The sequence below is a fragment of the Mandrillus leucophaeus genome, unplaced genomic scaffold, assembly GCF_000951045.1.
Source record: "Mandrillus leucophaeus isolate KB7577 unplaced genomic scaffold, Mleu.le_1.0 Scaffold23, whole genome shotgun sequence".
Classification (NCBI taxonomy): domain Eukaryota; kingdom Metazoa; phylum Chordata; class Mammalia; order Primates; family Cercopithecidae; genus Mandrillus; species Mandrillus leucophaeus.
This window is the reverse complement of record NW_012102365.1, coordinates 3,031,148-3,053,930: the sequence shown is the minus strand read 5'-3', so window position 1 is coordinate 3,053,930 and position 22,783 is coordinate 3,031,148. Positions and strand designations below refer to the sequence as shown.

Sequence of the window (22,783 nt, the reverse complement as noted above, 5' to 3'; positions counted from 1 at the left end):
CTTCATGGGATACTTGGCACAAAGAAGGTCCTAAATAAGCCTTACTACTTTCTTCCCTCCTTCTTCTAATAAATATAATCTATTTTGTAATAAACAGCAAAATTTCCTTTGAAGACTTCCCATTGCCCATAGGATAAAGTCCAGAATTCCTGACGTGCCCTGTGAGGTCCTGCTAGATCGGCCCTGGGGCTTTCTTCTCCAGCCTCAGCCTTTCTTATGTTCTCCCAGCTCCCTCTGCCCCTACAAGGCTGCCTTCTCCTCCCTGCTTCAGATCTTCTCCCATGCTGTTTCCTTTGCTAGAAGTCATCTTTGCTCCATGCTCTTTTCTCCCCTCCCATCCTTGGCCGATCCTTTCTTATCCTTCAAGTCCAGGGTAGGCTGTACTCCCTCACAGCTCCCTGTGCTCTTTCTTTCCCCAGGGCTTATCACAAGAATTTGTGTGATGAGCTGGATGTGGTGGCTCACGCCTGTAATCCCAGCACCTGGGAGGCCAAGGCAGGCGAATCACTTGAGGTCAGGATCAGCCAGGCCAAAAACCTCGCCTCTACTAAAAATACAAAAAGCTAGCTGGACATGGTGGCATGTGTCTGTAATCCCAGGTACTTAGGAGGCTGAAGTGGGAGGATCGCTTGAACCCAGGAGGCAGAGGTTGCAGTGAGAAGAGATTGTGCCACTGCCCTTAAGCCTAGGTGACAGAGTAAGACTTCATCTCAAAAACAAACAAACAAACAAAAAACACCAAAGAATTTGTGTGCTGTTTATTTTTCCCACTGGGGTTGAAAGGCCCATGAGGACCACAACTGTGTCTCATTCACTGCTGTCCTGCCAGCATGAGCAGGGGCTGGGACACAGTAAAGCACTTGATAATGGCGGCATGAACAAAGAAAAGAGCTTCCTGCCGGGCGCAGTGGCTCACGCCTGTAATTCCAGGACTTTGGGAGGCCGAGGTGGGTGGACCACGAGGTCAGGAGTTTGAGACCAGCCTGGCCAACATGGTGAAACCCTGTCTCTACTAAAAATACAAAAATTAGCCAAGCGTGGTGGCACACACCTGTAATCCCAACTACTCAGGAGGCTGAAGCAGGAGAATTGCTTGAACCTGGGAGGCGGAGGTTGCAGTGAGCTGAGATCTCACCACTGCACTCCAGTCTGGGTGTCAGAGCGAGACTCTGTCTCAAAAAAGAAAAAAGAAAAGAGGTTCCTTCTTGAAATGTGAGTTTGGAAACTCAGAAATGGGACAGAACCCAAGGTTCCCCACCACCACTCCAAATAGAATCCAACTATGAGGTCAGAGGTGATTTGGACATGGGAGGAAGGAATTTCTGCTGCCATCACCAGCTGAGACGTGGTTTTTCTCAGGACCAGGCGCATTGCACAGAGGTAGACTTGAGAGAGGATGTTGCACTCGGGCAATACTTAACCTCCCCAGAGAGGGGAATTCACTCGTCCAAGGTCTCCAGCCATTGGAGTGAGAACCTATTCTGGCCATTACAGCTGTTGCCTCTAGCCTCAGGAAGGGAAAGTCAAGGCCGGAAGTTGTAGGACTGTGGCACAGGGTGGTGACAGATGCTGAAGAGGATCTGAAGGTTCAGGCTTGTGAGACCTCAGGCAGGTCATTTCCCCACTCTGGTCTTTATTTTCACCATCTGTAATGAGGGTGTTTTAGTTCAAGCACTCTTTTAAGGAGACTGAGATGGAGATTTGCCTACAGAGGGTTTATTGGGGAATCATATTACATGACAGTTAGAAGCATAACTGGGCAGAAGTTGGGCTGCAATGCCACTGCAACAGAAGGCTCATCTGATCCTAAGGGGGACAATAAAGCTGGGATAATCTTTCAGAGTTGTTTCAAATGGAGGCTGAGGGGCCAGGCCTTTGTACTCTTCTCTCCCATGAACCAGTCATTGGAGGCAGACTGCTGGAAGGAGACGTAACCATGAGCTCAGTGGCTCCTTTCCACTCAGGATAGTGCCCAGAGAGAGACTCAGCTGAAATTCTTCAGCAACTTGATGGAGTGGGGGATGTGGGAAAATGAGTGCCACAGTCTGGGTAGCACACAACAGCATCCACTAAAGAGGAATGTGAATGAGCAGTTTTTGAACTCTGTTCCATGGAGCCCTGAGATTTCAAGAAGGTGCTTCAGTGGGTGGGAAATTGCTTTTCTTGGATGTGCTGGAGCTTCTGCAAAAGTCCCAACATATCTCCTTGGAAGAAAAGGCTCTCCTGCTAGGTGGTGAATGCCCTCGCAGCACCTCATATTTTCCCTTTGAGGTGCCAATCAAAATTGTAATTTAAATAATTCGTCCAGGCGTGGTGGTTCACGCCTGTAATCCCAGCACCTTGGGAGGCTGAAGTGGGTGGGTCACCTGAGGTCGGGAGTTCAAGACCAGCCTGGCCAACATAGTAAAATCCTGTCTCTACTAAAAATACAAAGATTAGCCAGGCATGGTAGTGCATGTCTGTAATCCCAGCTACTCAGGAGGCTGAAGCAGGAGAATCGTTTGAACCCAGGAGGCGGAGGGTGCAATGAGTCAAGATCATACCACTGCACTCCAGCCTGGGTGACAGAGTGAGACTCCATCTCAAAAAAAAAAAAATAATAATAATAATAATTAGTTGTGTAACAGTCTAAGGTCTGTCTCTTCCACTTGACAGTAAATCCCAAGAAAGCAGGAACCATGTCCATCTCTGCTGCTAAGTCTCCAGGACATGTGACACATTAGAACCACAATATCAGTTCAAAGAACCACAATGTCAGTTCAAAGAACTCATACTGTTATGATGCAGATTGCTGAGCTCTGCCTCTAATCACTGTTTCTCTAAGGAGATTCCAAGGCACAAAACAGTCTGTGAACTACTTCTCTAATCCACCTGCTGTAGGGCACTGGTGAATGTTTGCAACCTGCTGGAGGAGACTCAGCTGTGTGTGTGTGTGTGTGTGTGTGTGTGTGTGTGTGTGTGCGCGCGCGTGCCTTGGGGGAAGGAGTTTCACTCATGTTGCCCAGGCTGGAGTGCAATGGCACTATATCTCGGCTCACTGCAACCTCTGCCTCCCAGGTTCAAGCGATTCTCCTCTCTCAGCCTCCTGAGTAGCTGGGATTACAGGCATGCACCACCACATCCAGCTAAATTTTGCATTTTTAGTAGAGATGGGGTTTCACCATGTTGGTCAGGCTGGTCTCAAACTCCTGACCTCAGGTGATCCGCCTGCCTTGGCCTCCCAAAGTGTTTCGATTACAGGCGTAAGCCACCACGCCCGGCCCCAGCTTCTTTTTCTACTCACTGTCACCAGTTCTCAAACCAAGCATGTGACTCTGTCTCAAAACAAAAACAAAAACAAACAAGCAAACAGAAAAACAAAAGAAAAATAATTGAGCTACCAACAACCTCCTGCAAATTCCAACCTGGGTAGATGTGCACAAGTCTTGAGTTGAAGGCTATAGAAGTCTAAAATAGATTCATTATATTCAGTCTGAAGCTGAGTTTTCAATTCCATGTGAAAATTTAAAATGATTTTTGAAATATTTATTTATTTGTTAGACAGAGTTTCACTCTGTCACCCAGGCTGGAGTGCAATGGCGCAATCTCTGCTTACGGCAACCTCTGCCTCCCGGGCTCAAGCAATTCTCAGACTTCAGCCTCCTGAGTAGCTGGGATTATGGGCGCCCACCATCACACCCGGCTAATTTTTGTATTTTGAGTAGAGACAGGATTTCACCATCAGGCTGGTTTCGAATTCCTCACCTCAAATGATCCGCCTGCCTTGGACTCCCAAAGTGCTGGGATTACAGGCGTCAGCCATCAGGTCCAGCCTAAAAAACATGATTTTTTTTTTTTTTGAGACGGAGTCTTGCTGTCTGTCGCCCAGGCTGGAGTGCAGTGGCGCAATCTTGGCTCACTGCAAGCTCCACCTCCCGGGTTCACGCCATTCTCCTGCCTCAGCCTCTCGAGTAGCTGGGACTACAGGTGCCTGCCACCGCGCCTGGCTAAATTTTTTTTTTTTTTTAGTAGAGACAGGGTTTCACTGTGTTAGCCAGGATGGTCTCAATCTCCTGACCTCGTGATCCACCCGCCTCGGCCTCCCAAAGTGCTGGGATTACAGGCTTGAGCCACCTTACCTGTCATGATTTTTTTTTTTTTTTAATGCATACTGAGGATTTAGGCACTTTGGAGACAAAAATAATGCAATACAGGGTTGGGCATGGTGGCTCACACCTGTAATCCCAGCACTTTGGGAGGCTGAGGCGGGCAGATCGCTTGAGCCCAGAAGTTCAAGACCACCCTCGGTAACATGGGGAGGGTGAGGCAGGAGAATCACTTGAACTTGGGGAGGTTGCAGTGAACTGAGATCACACCAATGCACTCCAGCTCCGTCTCAAAAAAAAAAAAAAAAAAAAAAGGCAATACAAAGAACTCTGGAATCGGAATGACAAGGATTCAAGTTCTACCTCAGTTGTATGACCTTGGGCAAATTTCTGAATCCTGAACAGCTCACGAATGCTAGGTGCCAGGTACCTGAACTGTGCTAGGTGGTTTTTATGCATTATTTAATCCTCACAACCCTCCTGTAACCTTAGGTATTAATCCCATCCCATAGGTAAGGAAATTGAGGAGGGAGTATTGAAGCAACTTGCTCATGATCAGGCAGACATGAAATGTCAAAGCTGGAATTTGAATTGGTTCGGTCTGTTAAATTGCTGTTCCCCAGATTCTCATTTGAGGTTCCATTTCCACATCTATAGAAAGGGAACAGCCCCTTTCCTCACAAGGTTGTTGTGAAGATTGGGAGATTAAATTTGAAAACATTTAGCAACAGTCACACTCAATGCATGCCACGTAGGCTGGGCCCAGTGCCTGTAATCCCAGCACTTTGGGAGGCTGAGGCAGGTGGATCACTTGAGTTCAGGAGTTCGAGTTCGAGACCAGCCTCGCCAACTTGGTGAAACCTTGTCTCTACTAAAAATAACAAAATTAGCTGGGCTTGGTGGTATGTACCTGTAATCCCAGCTACTAGGAAGGCTGAGGTGGGTGAAGTGCTAGAACCCGGGAGACGGAGGTTGCAGTGAGCCGAGATTGTGCCACTGCACTCCAGCCTGGGTGACAGAGCAAGACTCCATCTCAAACAAACACCCAATGCATGCCAACTGGAAAAGAAATGGAAAACTTTTATCCCCATTTCTATGGCCGAGGAAACTTGAGGCACAGTGAAATTAATCAATCTCCCCAGCGATCTAGTGAGTGGCTCAATCAGAACCAGAATCCAAGTTTTGTACTCCAAGTGTGATTCACTTTCTCCCACACCCTCTCAAATGACTCTAGAGGAAGGCTAAGTGTATAGGAATCCTGCAAAAATGAACACGTATCTCAAGGGAAAGGGGAACACAAAGTCCAGCAGGGGAGGCTGCCTGGAAGAGACCTAGTTTTCTGACAGCAGTATTTAGAGGAAGTAGGAAGCCCGCAGGAGTGGTCTCAGCTCTTATATGATGTGGTTTTCCTGATAAGCTAACTAGTTCCTGGTGCCCAGAGAAGAAGCTTGGCCAAGGTCACACAGCCATAAACGGCACTGACACAGCTTGGGGGCTGCATCTAACTCTTTGTTCCTGGCGTTGTCTCCTTGGTGCTGGAGGGGGAAGGATGATAAGCAGGCAATCATAATGCGGTGGGGTTGGGGACACGAGGGGGTCCTTCCAGATTCAAACAGCCTCTGTCACAGAGGAAGTCCAGTGGTGGACAGAACAGCAGATAAAATGTCAAGGCCTCAGGGTCAAGCAGAGCAGGGTGCAGTTCTGGCTCCCCCACCGATTAGCTATGTGGCCTCAACAATGTCACTTCACCTGAATCGATTCTCTTGCAGGATTGCTGCAGATTCAGAGGAATGGTCTCCAAGTACCCAGCCCATGGCCAGGCTTAGCAAAGTACCATGGTCATTATTACTCCATGATGCCAGGGCAGCCACAGAAGGGTGACAGGACTGGATGTCCAAGGGACAAGTAGACTTTCAGTGCCAACAGTCCCAACCTACAGTCACTGGGCACAAGTTCTTGGCAGGGCAGGGGCTATCAGGTCAGGCCCATGATGCAATCGCAGCTCTCTGCCTATGCTACAAGGTGAACCATGACCTTCAGGAAATTGCAAAAACAGTCCATAAAGAAGGAGTATGAAACAAAACCTCAGCGAACGTTTATTTCTCATCATATGGAACTGGTAGCAAAGCCAAAGATTTCTGCACTTGAACACTGGATACCACTCCCCACCCAGCCAGTGCACATTTACAGAGTCATCACATCCCCTCTAGAACCCAAAGCCCCATGCCGGGGCCTCTTCTCTCCTGCACACCTTCTTGCAGGGAGAACTTTCAGGCCTGAGGGGGGTGCCAGTTGCTTCTCCGCGCCTGCACGGGTATGAAATGTGGCACGCTGGCCAAGCTCCTCTCCTGCCTTGCACAGCAGCAGCATGGCCCTTGCCTTTCTTCATTGCCCTCCAAACTGGTCAGAGAGGAGGCACAGATTGCTAGAAGGGCAAGAAAAGTTGTAATTCACAGTCATTTGCTACAGAAAGTGACTGGGATCAGTCCTTGGCTGCTTCTGCCTCCAAGCAATCCACTTAAGCCCCAGGAGAGGGGACAGATGAGATACTGGTATGGGGGTGGGAGTCCTCAGAAGGCACCCAGGAGACACTGGCTACAGAAGTGGGGTCTCTGGAGGCCTTCAAGATCTTGCAAGAAAATCCACTTGCTGTTGGCAGGTTAGCCTGAGAATCCCAGGGGCAGCTTCAGACATTGTGGGGACTCAGACCCACCCTCTCAGTCTGCAGCTATGGCAGTCAGAGGTTTGGCAATGTAGCCATGGTCACCTGGCCATGGCCCAGGGGCAGGGTCCAAACAAGAACCCTGGTGCCTCCTGCCCCTCCTACTGAGTCATGGTGCCACCTAAGCCAACTAGAAAGGCTCAACTTTTTGGCAAACATCTGCAGCAGAGCCACTGGAGGCAGGCGAGTGAGGTGCTGGCCTCTGTGAGGCAGGTGCAGCTCTGGGAGAACAGAATTCTCCCTCTCCTCCTCCTCTCACATGCTGACTGTGGCTCTAGGTTGGAACCTCAAGCATAAAGAACCAAAGTAAAGAGGATTTATAATCTAATACTCTCTCCTCTTCAGAAGGCAATGGGACCAGCAAAGGCTCAAACTCTCTCAAGATAATCTGCTTTTTTTTCTATGTACTTGGCCTCTCTCCTGAGGCCTCACACCGTCAAGCATGGAGAAAAGGAAAAAAGGGCAAAGGAAGTCAAAAACTGAACTAGGATTTGGGCAACAGCCTCAGCCTGCCCAACAGAACAGGCCTTTAGGGAACTAGACACACAGACCCGCTGTGACCCTGACTTTCACATTGATGGGTGTGGCAAGTGGGAGGTAATGAAATCTGGGAATGACAGGGGAGAGAAGGCAAACCTGCCTGGAGTGTCAGTCCCGGAGGCATTTGCCCTCTCCCTTGGGGGCCAGCCAGGGACTTCCCAGTTAAGGAAGGGCCACAACACATGTGGCATATTACGTCCGAGCTTGGCCCGTCTTCTTTCCTGTGCCCTCTGCCTCTGGGGGCAGGAGAAGGAGGAAGGGTGTGGTCCCTTGGGATCTCCTAGTGCTCTTCCAGCTCCCAGGAACAGGGCTGAGATCCCAGAGTCAGTGCAATGAATGGTCCATTCCAATGAGGAAAAGGGAGGGTGTGGCTTGGGGACTGCACATCACACACAAGCCCACTCCAGCGTGGGGAGGGTGGGCATGGGACACAAAAGGGTCTGGGGCTGTCTCCAGACAGAGAAGTCCTTGTGGGGAGCTGGTCCGGGCCCAGGCCCTGCTCGGGAGTCAGGTCATGTAGCGGGTGATGGCACGGAGGGCGTACAGCAGAGCGGCTTGCATGCGCGCCTCCAGGAGCAGCAAGTTCACGTGGACCTGGGGTACAGAGGAGGGCACGTTGGCAACTGATGTCACTCCTCACCCCCCCACACCCCTCCCAGACTGCCTCGATCCCTGACCCACTTACCTCACCATTTCCTTTCCTACAGAGCTGCCCTGGCCTCTGCTAAGGCTCTGAGCAGTTTAGTACAAGGACAAGCACATTCATTCCTATCATGACTAAGCTCTGTATTCCTTAAAGCTAAAACAACCGGGCGCAGTGGCTCATTCCTGTAATTCCAGCACTTTAGGAGGCCGAGGCGGGTGGATCTTGAGGTCAGGAGTTTGAGACCAGCCTGGCCAACACAGTGAAACCCCATCTCTACTAAAAATACAAAAAATTAGCCGGGGGTGGTGGCGCGCACCTGTAGTTCCAGCTATTCAGGAGGCTGAGACCCAGGAGGCGGAGGTTGCAGTGAGCCAAGATTGTGCCACTGCACTCCAGCCTGGGCAACAGAGGGAGACTCCACCTCAAAAAAACAAACAAACAAAACAAAACAAAAAAACCTCAGCGAGATAATGTGACTTGCCGAAAGTCACATTGCTATCAAGAGATAGTGTTATGATTTGAACCCAGGTCCACCAAGTTACCACTAATGTGAAGCAGGCACCCACGTTCCCATTTTACAGGTGAGTAAACAGACTCTGAAATCATACAGTGGAATAGGACTTCAATCCAGAACGGGCCCAGGTGTCCCACCTAGCAGGACAGACTCAGTCTGGGGACCCTCACTGGGTCCTAACCCCTTGCCCTCTCCATTGGCTGGGCTTGTCTACTTCCATCCTGCCCTGCCGGTATAGGTTATACCTTCTCTGAGTGGCGGAAGTGCCTCCAGAAGAGGTTGTACATTCTTCGGGTAGTCTTCTCTGGGTAGCAGGCCACTGTCTTGATATAGACCTTGAGGTTCCGCTCCAGGAGCTGGTTCACCTCCCCATAATCATAGTCATCATATCTGGATGGAAAGGTCCCAGCAGCATTACTCATGCTCTCCTCCAAGAGGCAGCTCCCTCCCCCCAGTCCCACCCTATAGAGGGAAGAAGAGAGCGTTGAGAAAAGTCAGAAGGTAGGCCGGGCGCGGTGGCTCACGCCTGGAATCCCAGCACTTTGGGAGGCTGAGGCGGGCAAATCACCTGAGGTGAGAAGTTCAAGACCAGCCTGGCCAACATGGAGAAACCCCACCTCTACTAAAAATACAAAATTAGCTGGGTGTGGTGGCCCATGCCTGTAATCCCAGCTACTCTGGAAGGCTGAGGCAGGAGAATTGCTTGAACCCAGGAGGCGGAGGTTGTGGTGAGCCGAGATCACACCATTGTACTCCAGCCTGGGCAACAAAAGCGAAACTCCATCTCAAAAAAAAAAACAAAGAAAAGAAAAGTCAGGAGAAACAGCTGATATCATGTATCACAGGCCTCATTGACAGGGGACCACTTCAAGGAATACAGAGAATGAGCATGCTGTATTGAATACCAACTATGCGCCACGTGGAATCGTCAAAACTACTCTACACTATTGTGTATATGACTGGATGGTGTACGCAATCTACTACATTCATCAACTCCACGTTATAGATGAGGAAACAGAATCAGAGAAAGGAAGTCACTTGCCCTAGTTAATACAGCAAGGAATGGTGTTTGTTTTGAGATGGAGTCTCACACTGTCGCACAGGCTGGAGTGCAATGGCATGATCTCAGTTCACCGCAACCTCAGCCTCCTGGGTTCAAGCAATTCTCCTGCCTCAGCCTCCCAAGTAGCTGGGATTACAGGCGTGAGCCGCCACGCCTGGCCGGGAATGGGTTTTTAACCCAGCTCTGCCTAGCTCAGGGGTCATATCCACTACTCTATAGTAAAGGCCATGGAAGGTAGAGGAGGAAAGTCAGTGGAGAAGAAAGAGGATAAGGATAAAAAGGAGCTTGTACTCATACTACAAATGGGCAACCTAAGCCCTGGAGAAGATGACTAACTTCTTCAAAGCCAAAAAGCAAGTTGGTGATGAGTCTAGAAGCCACTTAGTCATCCCCAGTCTAGTGAGCAAGGGGAGCCAATGTCAAAACAGATCAGTGTAGATGGAGGAATGACTGGCTGAAAACTGGAGGCCAGATTCGGAAGACAAAGAAATAGGAGCAAGGACCATGTCGGAGAGCGGAGAAGCCTGGACCTGAGGGCTGAGCGGAAACCAGCCTAAGCCACATTCTAAGCAGCCTGTCCTTGGCCAGCCATGAGTTGGAAACCTACTAGTGACTAGAGTAAGAGGATGGTTCATTAAGTATAGCTCAATCCATTCAGTGAAATATGATTTACAGCTAGTAATACACAGAAACACAAACTTTCTATAAGGAACACGTACCTTTTTTAAAACTGGGGGTAATTTTTTGGTGTTTGGTATAAACTGTTAAGTGAGAAAGGCAGGAAAAAAAATTCACGTGTTCACTAAAACATGCTCATGTTTGAGAAAATGAATAAAACAATTGAAATGAGTAGGGAAAGAAATGGCAACTTATTTTGTTTTTGTAAATTATATATGCTTTTGTTACTTGTACATAGAAAAAGAAAGGTGCCAGGTGTGGTGGCTCATGCCTATAATCCCAGCACCCTGGGAGGCCAAGGCAGGCAGATCACTTGAGCTCAGGAGTTTGAGACCAGCCTGAACAACATAGTGAAACACCATCTCTACTAAAAATGCAAAAATTCGCTGGGCATGGTGGCACCCACCTGTAGTTCCAGTTACTAAGGAGATGAGGCAGAGGGATCACCTGAGCCCAGGAGTTGGAGGGTGCAGTGGGCTGAGATCACTCCACTACACTCCAGCCTGGGCGACAGAGTAAGACTCTTGTCTTTAAAAAAAAAAAAAAAAAAAAAAAATTGCCGAACACGGTGGCTCACGCCTGTAATCCCCAGCTCTTTGGGAGGCCGAGGTGGGCAGATCACGAGGTCAGGAGATCAAGACCATCCTGGCTAACAGGGTGAAATCCCATCTCTACTAAAAATACAAAAAATTACCTGGGCATGGTGGCGGGCACCTGTAATCCCTCCCAGCTACTCAGGAGGCTGAGGCAGGGAGAATTGCTTGAACCTGGGGGGCAGAGGTTGCAGTGAGCAGCGACTGCACCACTGCACTCCAGCCTGGGCAACAGAGCGACTCCGACTCAAAAATCAATCAATTAATTAATTAATTAAAAAAAAAAAAAAAAAGCTGGGCATGGGTGGCTCATGCCTGTAACCCCAGCACTTTGGGATGCTGAGGCGGGCAGATCACCTGAAATGAGAAGTTCGAGACCAGCCTGGCCAACATGGAGAAACCCCATCTTTACTAAAAATACAAAATTAGCCGGGCATGGTGGCACATGCCTGTAATCCCAGCTACTCAGGGGGCTGAGGCGGGAGAATCACTTGAATCCGGGAGGCAGAGGTTGCAGTGAGCCAAGATCACGCCATTGCACTCCAGCCTGGGCAACAAGAGTGAAACACCATCTCAAAAAAGAAAAGAAAAGATAAGAAGGAGATAACTGATAACAATAAGAACAGATAGTATAATGGATAATTTTTATTTTATTTTTTGCTGTGTTGCCCAGGCTGGAGTGCAGTGGTGCAATCATGGCTCACTATAGCCTTGAGCTCTTGGACACAAGTGATCCTCCTGTCTCAGCCTCTGGAATACCTAAGACTATAGGCATGTACCACCACACTCAGCTAATTTTTATTTTTTTGTAGAGATAGGTCTTAATTATGTTGCCCAGGCTGAGGCACAAACTCCTGGCCTCATGTAATCCTCCTGCTTCAGCCTCCCAAAATGCTGGGATTGCAGGTGTGAGCCACTGCACCCAGCCTTTATTTTCTTTTTTGTTATCTGTGTTTTTCAATTTTATTTATTTTGAGATAGTGTCTTGCTCTGTTGCCCAGGCTGGAGCACAGTGGCATGATCTCAGCTCACTGCAACCTCTGCCTCCCGGGCTCAAGGGATCATCCTGCCTCAGCTTCCCAAGTAGCTGGACCTACAGGAGTCAATAATAAATTAGTCAATTTTTGTTATTTTTTGTAGAGATGGGGTTTCACCACGTAGTTCAGGTTGGTCTCGAACTCCTGGACTCCAGTGATCCACCCGCATCAGTCTCCCAAAGTGCTGGGGTTATAGGTGTAGGTCACCACTCCCAGCTGAGAGTTTTTATTTTAAATAAAAAATTAATTGTTCAAGCCACCACTCCCAGCTGTTTTATTTTAAATAAACAATTAATTATTCTACGTATATGCTTGACAAGTAATTTCACATCTAGGATTTATCTACAAGGACTTATGCATAGATGCGTACATGGTGTTTGTAACAGTGAAAATCTGCAAACAACCTAAATATCCAATAATAGGGAAATGACTGAATGATCACAATACATCCATGCTCACAGATACCATGCAGTGGTTAAAAGCATAAAACAGGCTGAGTACAGTGGTTCATGCTTGCAATCCCAGCACTTTGGGAAGCCGAGGCAGGAGAATTGCTTGAGCCCAGGACTTCAAGACCAGCCTGGGCAATAGAGCAAGACCCTGTCTCTTTAAAAAAAAAAAAAAAATAATAATAATAAAATACCTATTCGTGCTGATAAGGTAGTTCACAGATAGAGAAAATTACAGGACATGTCAAATCTGATCCCATCACCTTACAAAAATCAGAAAAGATTTAACAAGCAAAAAGATGAAAATGTAATTCATCATATAATAGTATGCAGAGATATCACTACTAAACAGTATTTTAGTGTATAGCCTTCCATACATTTTCCATGCATGCACAAACTGTTTAATATAAAAAAGAACATAAAGAAGATTTCTGTTGGTAATTAGCTTTCTTTTCTCTCAATACAGTCTGAATATTTTCCCACGGAAATACAAATAGACATCTTTTTTTTTTTTTTTTTTTGAGACAGGGTCTTGCTCTGTCGTCCAGACTGAAGTACAGTGGTATAATGATGGCTCATTGAAGCTTTGACCTCCTGAGCTCAAGAGATCCTCCCACCTCAGCCTTCCAAGTAGCTGAGACTATAGGTGCATGCCACCACACAGGCAAATGTTTTAATTTTTTGTAGAGATGGAGGTTGCATTATGTTGCCCAGGCTAGTCTTGAACTCCTGTTTCTCAAGCAATCCTTTCACATTGCCCTCCCAAAGTGCGGGATTACAGGCATGAGCCACCATGCCTGGCCTCTAATTTTTTTTTTTTTTGAGACAGAGTCTTGCTCTGTCACCCAGGCTGGAGGAGTGCAGTGGCGCGATCCCGGCTTACTTTAGCCTCTGCCTCCTGGGTTCAAGCGATTCTCCTGCCTCAGCCTCTTGAGTAGCTGGGATTACAAATGCGTACCACCACACCCAGCTAATTTTTGTATTTTTTAGTAGAACGGGGTTACACCATGTTGGTCAGGCTGGTCTCGAACTCTTAATCTCATGATCTGCCTGCCTTGGCTTCCCAAAGTGCTGGGATTACAGGCGTGAGCCACTGCGCCCGGCCTATTGTAATTTGTAATAGCTGCATAATATTTCACTGAATAGATGTATCATTATTTAAAGTCCCCTACTGAGCATTTATGTTATCCTTATTTATTATGAGAGAAGAATTACTACTTGGAATGGAAATACAAACACAACTCTCTCTACATATATATATATAGTGTGTATGTGTATATGTATATGTGTATATACGTGTGTGTGTGTATATATGTACATACATATCAAACAATAGTTACCTCTGGGAGTGCAATTAAAGAGTTTCATTTACAACGTTCAAACAATGAGTACTATCATCTTTCAAAATCACAATTTGATTTGAAAAATAGTATAGGCAAGAAGAAAGGAAAAGAAAAAAAACAAAAACAAAAAGAAAACGGAAACAACCGTGAACCCGGAATGAAGACTCGCAGTGCACACGTGCCCCAGGTGAAGGGACATGGGCTCACCTGATACCAAAGACGCAGTGGATGTAGTTCCAGATGGCCCTGCGGAGCACGGAGGTGTCCACCCCGCTGTGCATGGCGATGGTATTGTAGGTGAGGCTATAGGCTGCCTGGAACTTCTCATCCAGCAGCTGCCCACCCTCAGGGTAGAGCCGCTGGATCAGTGAGTAGCCATGGTCTTCCCAAGTATAATCCTTAGGTAGGTGGGAAGGGATTGGTGAGTCTTTGGAGCCCAAGACCAGCCAGAGAGACCCCCTTCCTCTGGACCTAGGATCTCCATAGTTCTCCTTCCTGGTGCCATAAATCTAATGTGCTGCTTGCTCTGGGCCTCAGATGTCAAGGAAGGTACACTTTGGTGATGACCTTCTCCTTACGATCACCAACCCCTGTGCTTAGGGTATAGATGGGTTCCTTAAGGATTCACAGGGACCCCACTGCCCTCGTGGAATCTTGAGGGGAATAACGTACCCAACTCTATTTTTTTTTTTTTTTTTTTGAGACAGGGTCTTGCTGTCACCCAGGCTGGAGCGCAGTAGTGCAATCACAGCTCACTGCATCCTTGACCTCCTAGCTCAAGTGATCCTCCCACCTCAGCCATTCAAGTAGCTGGGAGTACAGGCATGCACCACCTTCCAGCTAATTTTTTAAATGTCTTTGTAGAGACGGGGTTTCGCCATGTTGCCCAGGCTAGTCTCAAGCTCCTGGGCTCAAGCAATCCTCCCACCCTGGCTTCCCAAAGTGCTGGGATTACAGGTGTGAGCTACCATGCCCAGCTGGGTACCTAACTCTGTAACTACTCAAACTATCCACCCACTGCATGTTCGTAAATGTGGAGCAATGGCCAAGAGTAGTAGAGAGAGCCCCACCTGGGCCCGGAAGGTGGGGGGCGCCTGAGCCCCTCTCCGGGTGAAGTCCTCATATCCAAAAGTAGGATCTTCCACAAAGCACAGCATGTCTGGGTGTGGAGAGGGCTCCAGGATGTCAGCTGAGGACCAGAAAGAGGTCACAGTGAGGCTGGGGCATGGGGGCATGCAGGCGTTCACTCCTGATTAATCACCAAATGGGGGAGGGGAAGGCAGAATAGAGGACCAAAAAAGCCCCTTGCTATAGTGAGTGGGCAAGACCTCAGCTGGAGCCCAGCCTTGTGGAGGGGGTGGATCAGGCCCATGGACCCTTGAAGTGAGGCCCCTGGTAACAATAACTTAAGTGGAAGTTATTTATGGATTGGTTCCCCCTGGGCCAGGCTCTGTGCTAAGATCTTTGCTTCTACTGCCCCACTAACCCCACATAGCAATCCTGAAGCCCTGAGATAGGAAGTGACTTGTCAGTGGTCACACAGCCAGAAAGGCTAGCAGTTCAGGATTCAAAGCCAGGAGTGAGCTCAAGGCCCAGGCTCAGAACCTCTTGGACGGGAAGCTGAGAAGTGGCTGCCTCTAGAACACAGGAGGCAGCTCCTCCTGACCAGAGATAGCCTAAGAAGGAGCAGCCCCAGGAGCCTGGATGCCTGTGATCCTGTACCTGAGGGGGTCACCAGCAGGCTCTCCGACTTCTCCAGCTCAAAGCGGCTCTCCATCTCCTCCTGGGACGTCCCCTCGTCCCGCAGCAGGCTCTCCTGCAGCTGCCGCATGCGCTCCATCAGTGCCTCCACTTCGCGGGCAGACTCAAAGCCCTGCAGGAGAGGGCCAGTGGTGACCAGCTACTCCTCCTCCTTCGGCCTCTGGGAAGCTCCACACATCCTTCCCACAGGCCAGGTCTTCCTAATGCTCACAAAGGCCTAGGGCATCCCCTGTGCCAGCCACTGTGCTGGACAGCGCATGGGTCTGTGCTTCCTAAAGTGACATTTATGAAGCTACAGAATAGACACAACTTCCCTGAGAGGAAATTTTTAAAGTGTCTATATTTTTGTATTAAAACAAACAAGGCCACATCATTCAGTGAAAGGTAAACTTTGTAGTTTGAAAGTGCTAAAACCAACAGCCTTTGGGCCTCACAGCCCAGTGTGAGTAGAGGGTCTTAGCTCCCCATTTCACAGATGAGGAAACTGAGCTTCAAAGTCAAATAACTTTTCTATGGTCTCTCACAGCAGCAGGTAGTGCAGGCACCAAAGACTGGGAAGCAGCAGCTTCTACCTAAGGACCAGAGGTCATGCCTGCTTCCTCCCCGATCAAGACCCAGGCCCGTGACTTACCCCAGAGTTGTTCAACGGGTCCCTGCTCGGGGGACTGCTCTGCTCACTGGGGGGTGTAGGTGCCTGGGGGGCAGGGCTGCCATCTGCATCCCCCTCAGGGAGGATGCCACAGCCAAACACAAAGGACGAGAGCGAGTGGCAGTGGGTGAGCAGGACCAGAGCCTGAATGAGCTCGGCCAGGGACCAGGTGTGCTCGCCGGTCTTCAGCAAGGCCTGGAGGGGACAGAAGGGGAGGTTAGAGCTGCTCAGTGCCTGCCCTGGGCTACCCACCAGGCACCAGCCAGGCCTCTGTGCTCCCTCAGACACCCGTCTCTCTGCCCCCTGCACCTGGATGTGCTCCTTGGTGATGAGCCATGGCCGATGCGCCAGCAACTTGTTGATCTCGCTGAGCTTGCGCAGCTTCTTGGGCGCCCGGTGGAGGCCCAGCAGCCACTCAGGGTCACCACCGGTCTGCAGAAACTCGGCCATGTGTGAGCCTACCAGGTAAGAACACTGATGGCGGGCGGCAGCCTGCGGAGGTAGTGGACAGAGCCTGAGTCACCCTCCTCCCTTGGTGCCTGGCTCAGGGTGGGTACCTCATCAGGGGAGAGGTTGTAGGGCTCACTGTTGCCCAAGAGGCAGGAAACCTCAGTTCTAAGTAACCCCAGCTCTGCCACCAGCTTGCAGGCCACCTGATTCCTTTTTGCACCTCAGTTTGCAAGCACTAATGATGCCTTTCTTCAAAACCTAAAATTTTCCTTCCAAGAAAAAACCAAAAACTCTACAGTTATAGAAAGCCAGGGCTTTCCCTGCTCTATGCCGCCTTCCCTCCTTGTCTATGGAATCAGTTCACAAAGCTCCCAGAAAAGAGATCAAAGGACAGAACCCCCCACAAAGCCACCTCTCCAAGTGTCAGGCCCAGAGAGGCTCACCATGATGGCAATGTAGTGGCGCCAGGAGCTGGCCAAGGGACCATCCGTGTGCAGCAGCAGGTAGTGCAGGCGCCAGAAGCTGGTAAAGTAGTCAGGGTGCAGGCCCATCACCACTGCCAGGTTGTCCACTCGCCCAGAGGACATCAGTGCCTCCAGCCCCAGGTGCTGCTCGAGGCTCTCGGTCCCCTCCCGAAGGACCTGCCAAGCAAAGGGGAGGACAGCATGGGTTTCCCTCCTGCCCCACTCATCAAAGAGACCAGCGTATTCTTCCAGTGGGTTTCTAATGGCAAGAAAGTAAAAACCACCACCATGTCCAAAAAGAAACAATGGGGAGAATCAGATATTTTAATAAGTGACTCAATGAATACTTATTAGGTACCTTATATAATAATGGCCAGTACTTACACATACGATGCTATGTGCCAAGTAGTGTTCAAGCATGCATATTTTAACTTATTTAACTCTCACAACAACAAAACTGGAGTTCTGTTTCTCCATTTTTAGGTAGGAAAACTCGGGTACAGAGAGTAAAAGTCCGGTTTCTCCTCCCTTCATGGAGCATCTATTTTTTTTTTTTTTTTTTTTTTGAGATAGAGTCTCACTTTGTCACCCAGGCTGGAGTGCAGTGGTGCGATCTTGGCTCACTGCAAGCTCTGCCTCCCAGGTTCACACCATTCTCCTGCCTCAGCCTCCCCAGCAGCTGGGACTACAGGCACACATCGCCACACCTGGCTAATTTTTTGTATTTTTAGTAGTGACGGGGTTTCACCTTGTTAGCCAAGATGGTCTCGATCTCTTGATCTTGTGATCCACCTGCCTCAGCTTCCCAAAGTGCTGGGATTACAGGTGTGAGCCACCGCGCCCGGCAGGAGCATCTATTCTAACACCGCAAATGCATATAACCATGGGGGCGGGTGCAAAATAGTTCACATTTCCTGAGTGCTGTCTCCATGCCATCTCCGAGCTTACGGTTTTCTCTGCATGATTTCATGGGATCTTGCCAATAAGCCTGTGAGGTGAATACTATTATTTCCCCCACTTTGCCAGATGAGGAAACCAGGACGTTTTGTTCCATGCTCAAAGTCACAGATCTTACAAATGACAGAATCAGATTCAAATTCAGATGAACTCCAAAGCCTATTTCGTTCTTCTTTTTTAAATAGAGACAGAGTCCCACTATGTTGTCCAGGCTGGTCTCGAACTCCAGGGCTCAAGTGATCCCTCTACCTTGGCGTCCCAAAGTGCTGGGATTACAGGTGTGAGCTACTGCACCTGGCTGCCTGTTTCTTTTCTTTATTATAAAAGACTGGACTGGGCACGGTGGCTCACACCTGTAATCCCAGGACATTGGGAGGCAGAGATGGGCAGATCGCCCAAGGTCCAGAGTTCGAGACCAGCCTGATTAACATGGAGAAACCCCATCTCTACTAAAAATACAAAATTAGCTGGGCGTGGTGGCGCATGCCTGTAATCTCAGCTGCTCAGAAGGCTGAGGCAGGAGAACTGCTTGAACCCGGGAGGCAGAGGTTGCAGTGAGCCGAGATTGCGCCATTGCACTCCAGCCTGGGCAACAAGAACGAAACTCCATCTCAAAAAAAAGAAAAAAAAAAAGAGTGGTCATTTATAAATGAAAAAATAAAACACAAGAGCAATACCTGAGCTTAGAATTATGGGCCACAGACATAAATAATCAGCAAGTGGTTGTTTGCCTTACATTTACCAAGGAGTGGAGGAACGGGGTTTAGAGGGAGGTTAAACGTTTGTTACCTCATTAATTACTTGCCCTACACATTTAGGAAAAGCAAAGAGGAGAGGAAACAAAATTTTTCTTTTTTGAGACTGAGTCTCACTGTTGCCCAAGCTGAAGTGCAGTGGTGCAATCTCGGCTCACTGCAAGCTCCGCCTCCTGGGTTCACGCCATTCTCCTGCCTCAGCCTCCCAAGTAGCTGGGATTACAGGTGCCCGCCACCACGCCCGGCTAATTTTTTGTATTTTTGGTAGAGATGAGGTTTCACTGTGTTAGCCAGGATGGTCTCGATCTCCTGACCTCGTGATCTGCCCGCCTCGGCCTCCCAAAATGCTGGGATTACAGGCATGAGCCACCGCGCCCAGTGAAACAAAAAATTTGTCCTTGTTCACTGAAGGCCAAAGAAAATGAGGAAACTAGTTTTACCTTTTTCTGCATGTTTTGAAGGTACCTCCACTATCCCAACACACTGGAATATAAGCTCCATAATGGCAAAGATTTTTGTCTTGTTCACTGCTGTATCCCAAGCAACCAGAACAGTGCCTCACACAGATTAATCATTCAATAGATATATTAAGTAAATGAATGAATGAACTGACTCAGTAGATGAAGGATGTCTTTCTTGTATTAAATGAAAAACAAAACAAAAAAACAAGTTGTAAACTATGACCTTGGTTCTGTACTGAAAGTAAGTATTGGCTTGAACAAAGCACAGTAAACAGTGGCAAATGGTTAACAGTGATGATCTCTGCAGGGTGTAGGAAGATACAGGAGATCAGAGCTTTCTGAAACAATGGAAATTTTAAAAATAATAAACATATATTACTTTTGAAACAGAAAAGAACATGTAATATATGTACAGTCACGGATGAGAAGATAAACATAGATAGTTCTATCTTCTTAAGGGAAACAGGCACTGATCTAGGAATCGAAAGTTTGGCCATGCAAAAAAAAAAAAAAGTTTGGCCACTACCTGGCTATTAGCACTTGATTTCTTTCAGCCTGTTTCTTCCCAGTAAAATGAAGTTCATAGTGCCTGCTTCACAGAGCCGTTTTGTGAATTAAATGAATCAGAAATCAGAAAGGAATAGTTTAAAGCTGTAATTTAAGGAACAGGAAAAGACGCCTGCCCACCAATATGCCATGTCCTTTCTTCCCAGGGAAAACAGATCCCTAATCCCTTCCAAGCTTACCTCCTCCACGGGGATGAAGGCGCTGGGCCCTCGAGGGCCTCGCCGAGCCCGACTCTCCCTCTGCTCCTGGGGGGAACACATGGAGGTCAGTCCGCAGTAGAAGGGAGAATAAAGAGGATTATTACCTATCCAGCTTCTTCCTCCTATCCAAGGGGCTCCACTGAACTGTTAAACCCACCTTTCTAGCATCCTTTGGATGGCGGAGCCAGGTGGGAGATAAATGCACGTTTGGAAGGGTAAGCAAGAAAGAGGGCTCACTCCAGGCTGAGTTCTTCAGGAACTGGGCTGGGACCCAGGAATCCCAGCATGTGGGATGGGAGGGTCCTGGAGAAGGAACTATATAGCCACCATGCTGCACATCTCCAGGAGGCCACCTTCTCAGTGGTCCCAGAGAACTTATACAAGAACACCCCACAGTTTGCACCCCGAAGCCAGGTAGCCAAGTACCCCAGATGCCTCAGAAGCAGCTTCAATTTCTCTCACATGTTCATTCATTTCTTTCTTCTTCTTCCGTTTTTTTTTTTTTTTTTTTTTTTTTTTGCAATGGCGTGATCTCGGCTCACTGCAATCTCTACCTCCTGGGTTCAAGCGATTCTCCTGCCTCAGCCTCCCAAGTAGCTGGGATTACAGGCATGTGCCACCGCCCTCGCCTAATTTTTTATTTTTATTTTTATTATTTTTATTTATTTATTTTTTTTTTTGAGACAGAGTCTCGCTCTGTCGCCCAGGCTGGAGTGCAGTGGCCAGATCTCAGCTTACTGCAAGCTCCGCCTCCCGGGTTTATGCCATTCTCCTGCCTCAGCCTCCTGAGTAGCTGGGACTACAGGCGCCCGACACCTCGCCAGGCTAGTTTTTGTGTATTTTTTTAGTAAAGATGGGGTTTCACCGTGTTAGCCAGGATGGTCTTGATCTCCTGACCTTGTGATCCGCCCGTCTCGGCCTCCCAAAGTGCTGGGATTACAGGCTTGAGCCACCGCACCCGGCCATAATTTTTTAATTTTAGTAGAGACAGGGTTTCTCCATGTTGGCCAGGCTGGTCTCAAACCCCCGACCTCAGGTGATCCGCCCACCTCAGCCACCCAAAGTGCTGGGATTACAGGAATGAGCCACTGCAACTGGCCCCTTCTTCTTTAGTGATGCAGTCATAGCTTACTATAGCCTCAAACTGCTGGGCTCAATGGATCCTCCTGCCTTGGCCTCCCAAAGCACTGGGATTACAGATGAGAGCCATCATGCCTGGCTGCTTATCTGTCCTCCCACCACCAACACCTCATCAACTAACACCCCCTCTTGTCTGGACCACTACTCACAGCCTCACCAGTTGTCCCCCGGCCTCCTCAGCCCTGGCCTTTCCTATCCATCCTCTACCCAGTAGACACATTAACTTTCTGAATATAAATCTGATCAGCTGACTTAAAATCCTACCTCCCCTTCCCATGGGCTTCCAGATAAAATTACTGGCCCAGTCCTACTGGTCACTCCTTTTGCAAAGCTAAACCATGGCATCTAGGAACCCCTCACCTATGACCCCAAAATTCCCAGGGTTTTTGCTTCTAAAAACACTGTCATCAAATTGTCTGTTTTGTTTCCCTGCTACCAGATCACATTTAGTGGACAGCAGCGCCAGGCCATTCATACTAGCCTGTGAATGAAGACAGAGAAAGCCGAAAGGCATGGAGGGAATCCGAGCAGGGTGTACAAGGCTGATGGAAGCAACCATTTTGACCTGTATATGCTGGAGCCTCTTTAGAAACCGCTAAAATCATGTACTCACTACATCTGCTTCTCCTAGTCCTAGAGATGGGGTTCAGGAAGGATGCTCTACTTATTCATTTATTTTGTTAATCTGAGAGTGGAAGCGGCTCTCAGCACTGGCCTTGGTTACAGTTTACCCAAATCAGAGCCATGCCCTCACTGGACAGGGATAGGAGGCGCCCAGTTCTCCCCTCCCCATTAAGATCTAGACTTAGTACCAGCCCTCACGTATCTGGGAACTAAAAACTAAAATTGAACCTTCCTTCTCAGATGGCCAAAAGCCCACTGAGAAGGCAGAGCTCTGGGACTCCAGAAGACTACAAAGTCTCTGGAGTAGGTACCAATTCTGCAACTAACTTGCTGTGTGGCTCTGGGAAAGTTAAAGGCGTAAACTCTCTAGGCCTTAATCCTGGTAGGTAAAGTAGCCCAGCTACCTTCAAAAAGAGAGTTGAGCTGACTGTGCAGGCCCCTTTCAGCCCACACTTCTGGGAACTTCCCGGCCAGGCTGGTCCAAGTTCAGCGTAGTAACCACCACAATCCCTAAACACTCCCCTTTGGAGCTTCCCTCCCCTCTCACCAAAGAAAAAGCCCCACAGCTCTGTAAAGGAGATAAGGATTGCTGACTCCACAAACTGGGCCTCCACCTCAGGGGACCTGAGGACAGAACAGCAAGCCACAGCAGGGTAGGGTGGAGCAGAACTGGGGGAGGCAGAGAGGGCCCATCAGGGGTGCTAGGGAAGGACAGGAATAGCCTTGGGAATCCCAACTCACTCCAAAATCTGACCCAGGAATTGTCAAAAGAAAGAGCTCTAAGACATGGGTCTCGATCCATCAACATTTTCAGCAATAACAACAATAATATACAGTGCAGTTAAAAGATAGGGGCCGGGCTGGGTGCGGTGGCTCAAGCCTGTAATCCCAGCACTTTGGGAGGCCGAGACGGGCGGATCATGAGGTCAGGAGATTAAGACCATCCTGGCTAACACGGTGAAACCCCGTCTCTACTAAAAAATACAAAAAACTAGCCTGGCGAGGTGGCGGGCGCCTGTAGTCCCAGCTACTCAGGAGGCTGAGGCAGGAGAATGGCGTGAACCCGGGAGGCGGAGCTTGCAGTG

The 22,783-nt window shown here is 48.7% G+C and overlaps 1 protein-coding gene across 1 annotated transcript; it reads right to left on the bottom strand.

Moving 5' to 3' along the window:
• Positions 1–6,156: 6,156 nt before the first annotated feature.
• Positions 6,157–19,981, bottom strand: SESN2 (sestrin 2). The gene is made up of 9 exons (XM_011981729.1): positions 19,914–19,981; positions 16,974–17,171; positions 16,390–16,572; positions 16,063–16,275; positions 15,393–15,543; positions 14,741–14,859; positions 13,878–14,068; positions 8,753–8,897; positions 6,157–7,941 (listed from the first exon to the last, which is right to left on the bottom strand). The coding sequence occupies exons 2-9, from the start codon at positions 17,115–17,117 to the stop codon at positions 7,855–7,857; spliced, it is 1,233 nt and encodes a 410-aa protein (XP_011837119.1). The 5' UTR covers positions 17,118–17,171; positions 19,914–19,981; the 3' UTR covers positions 6,157–7,854.
• Between the last annotated feature and the right edge of the window lie 2,802 nt (positions 19,982–22,783).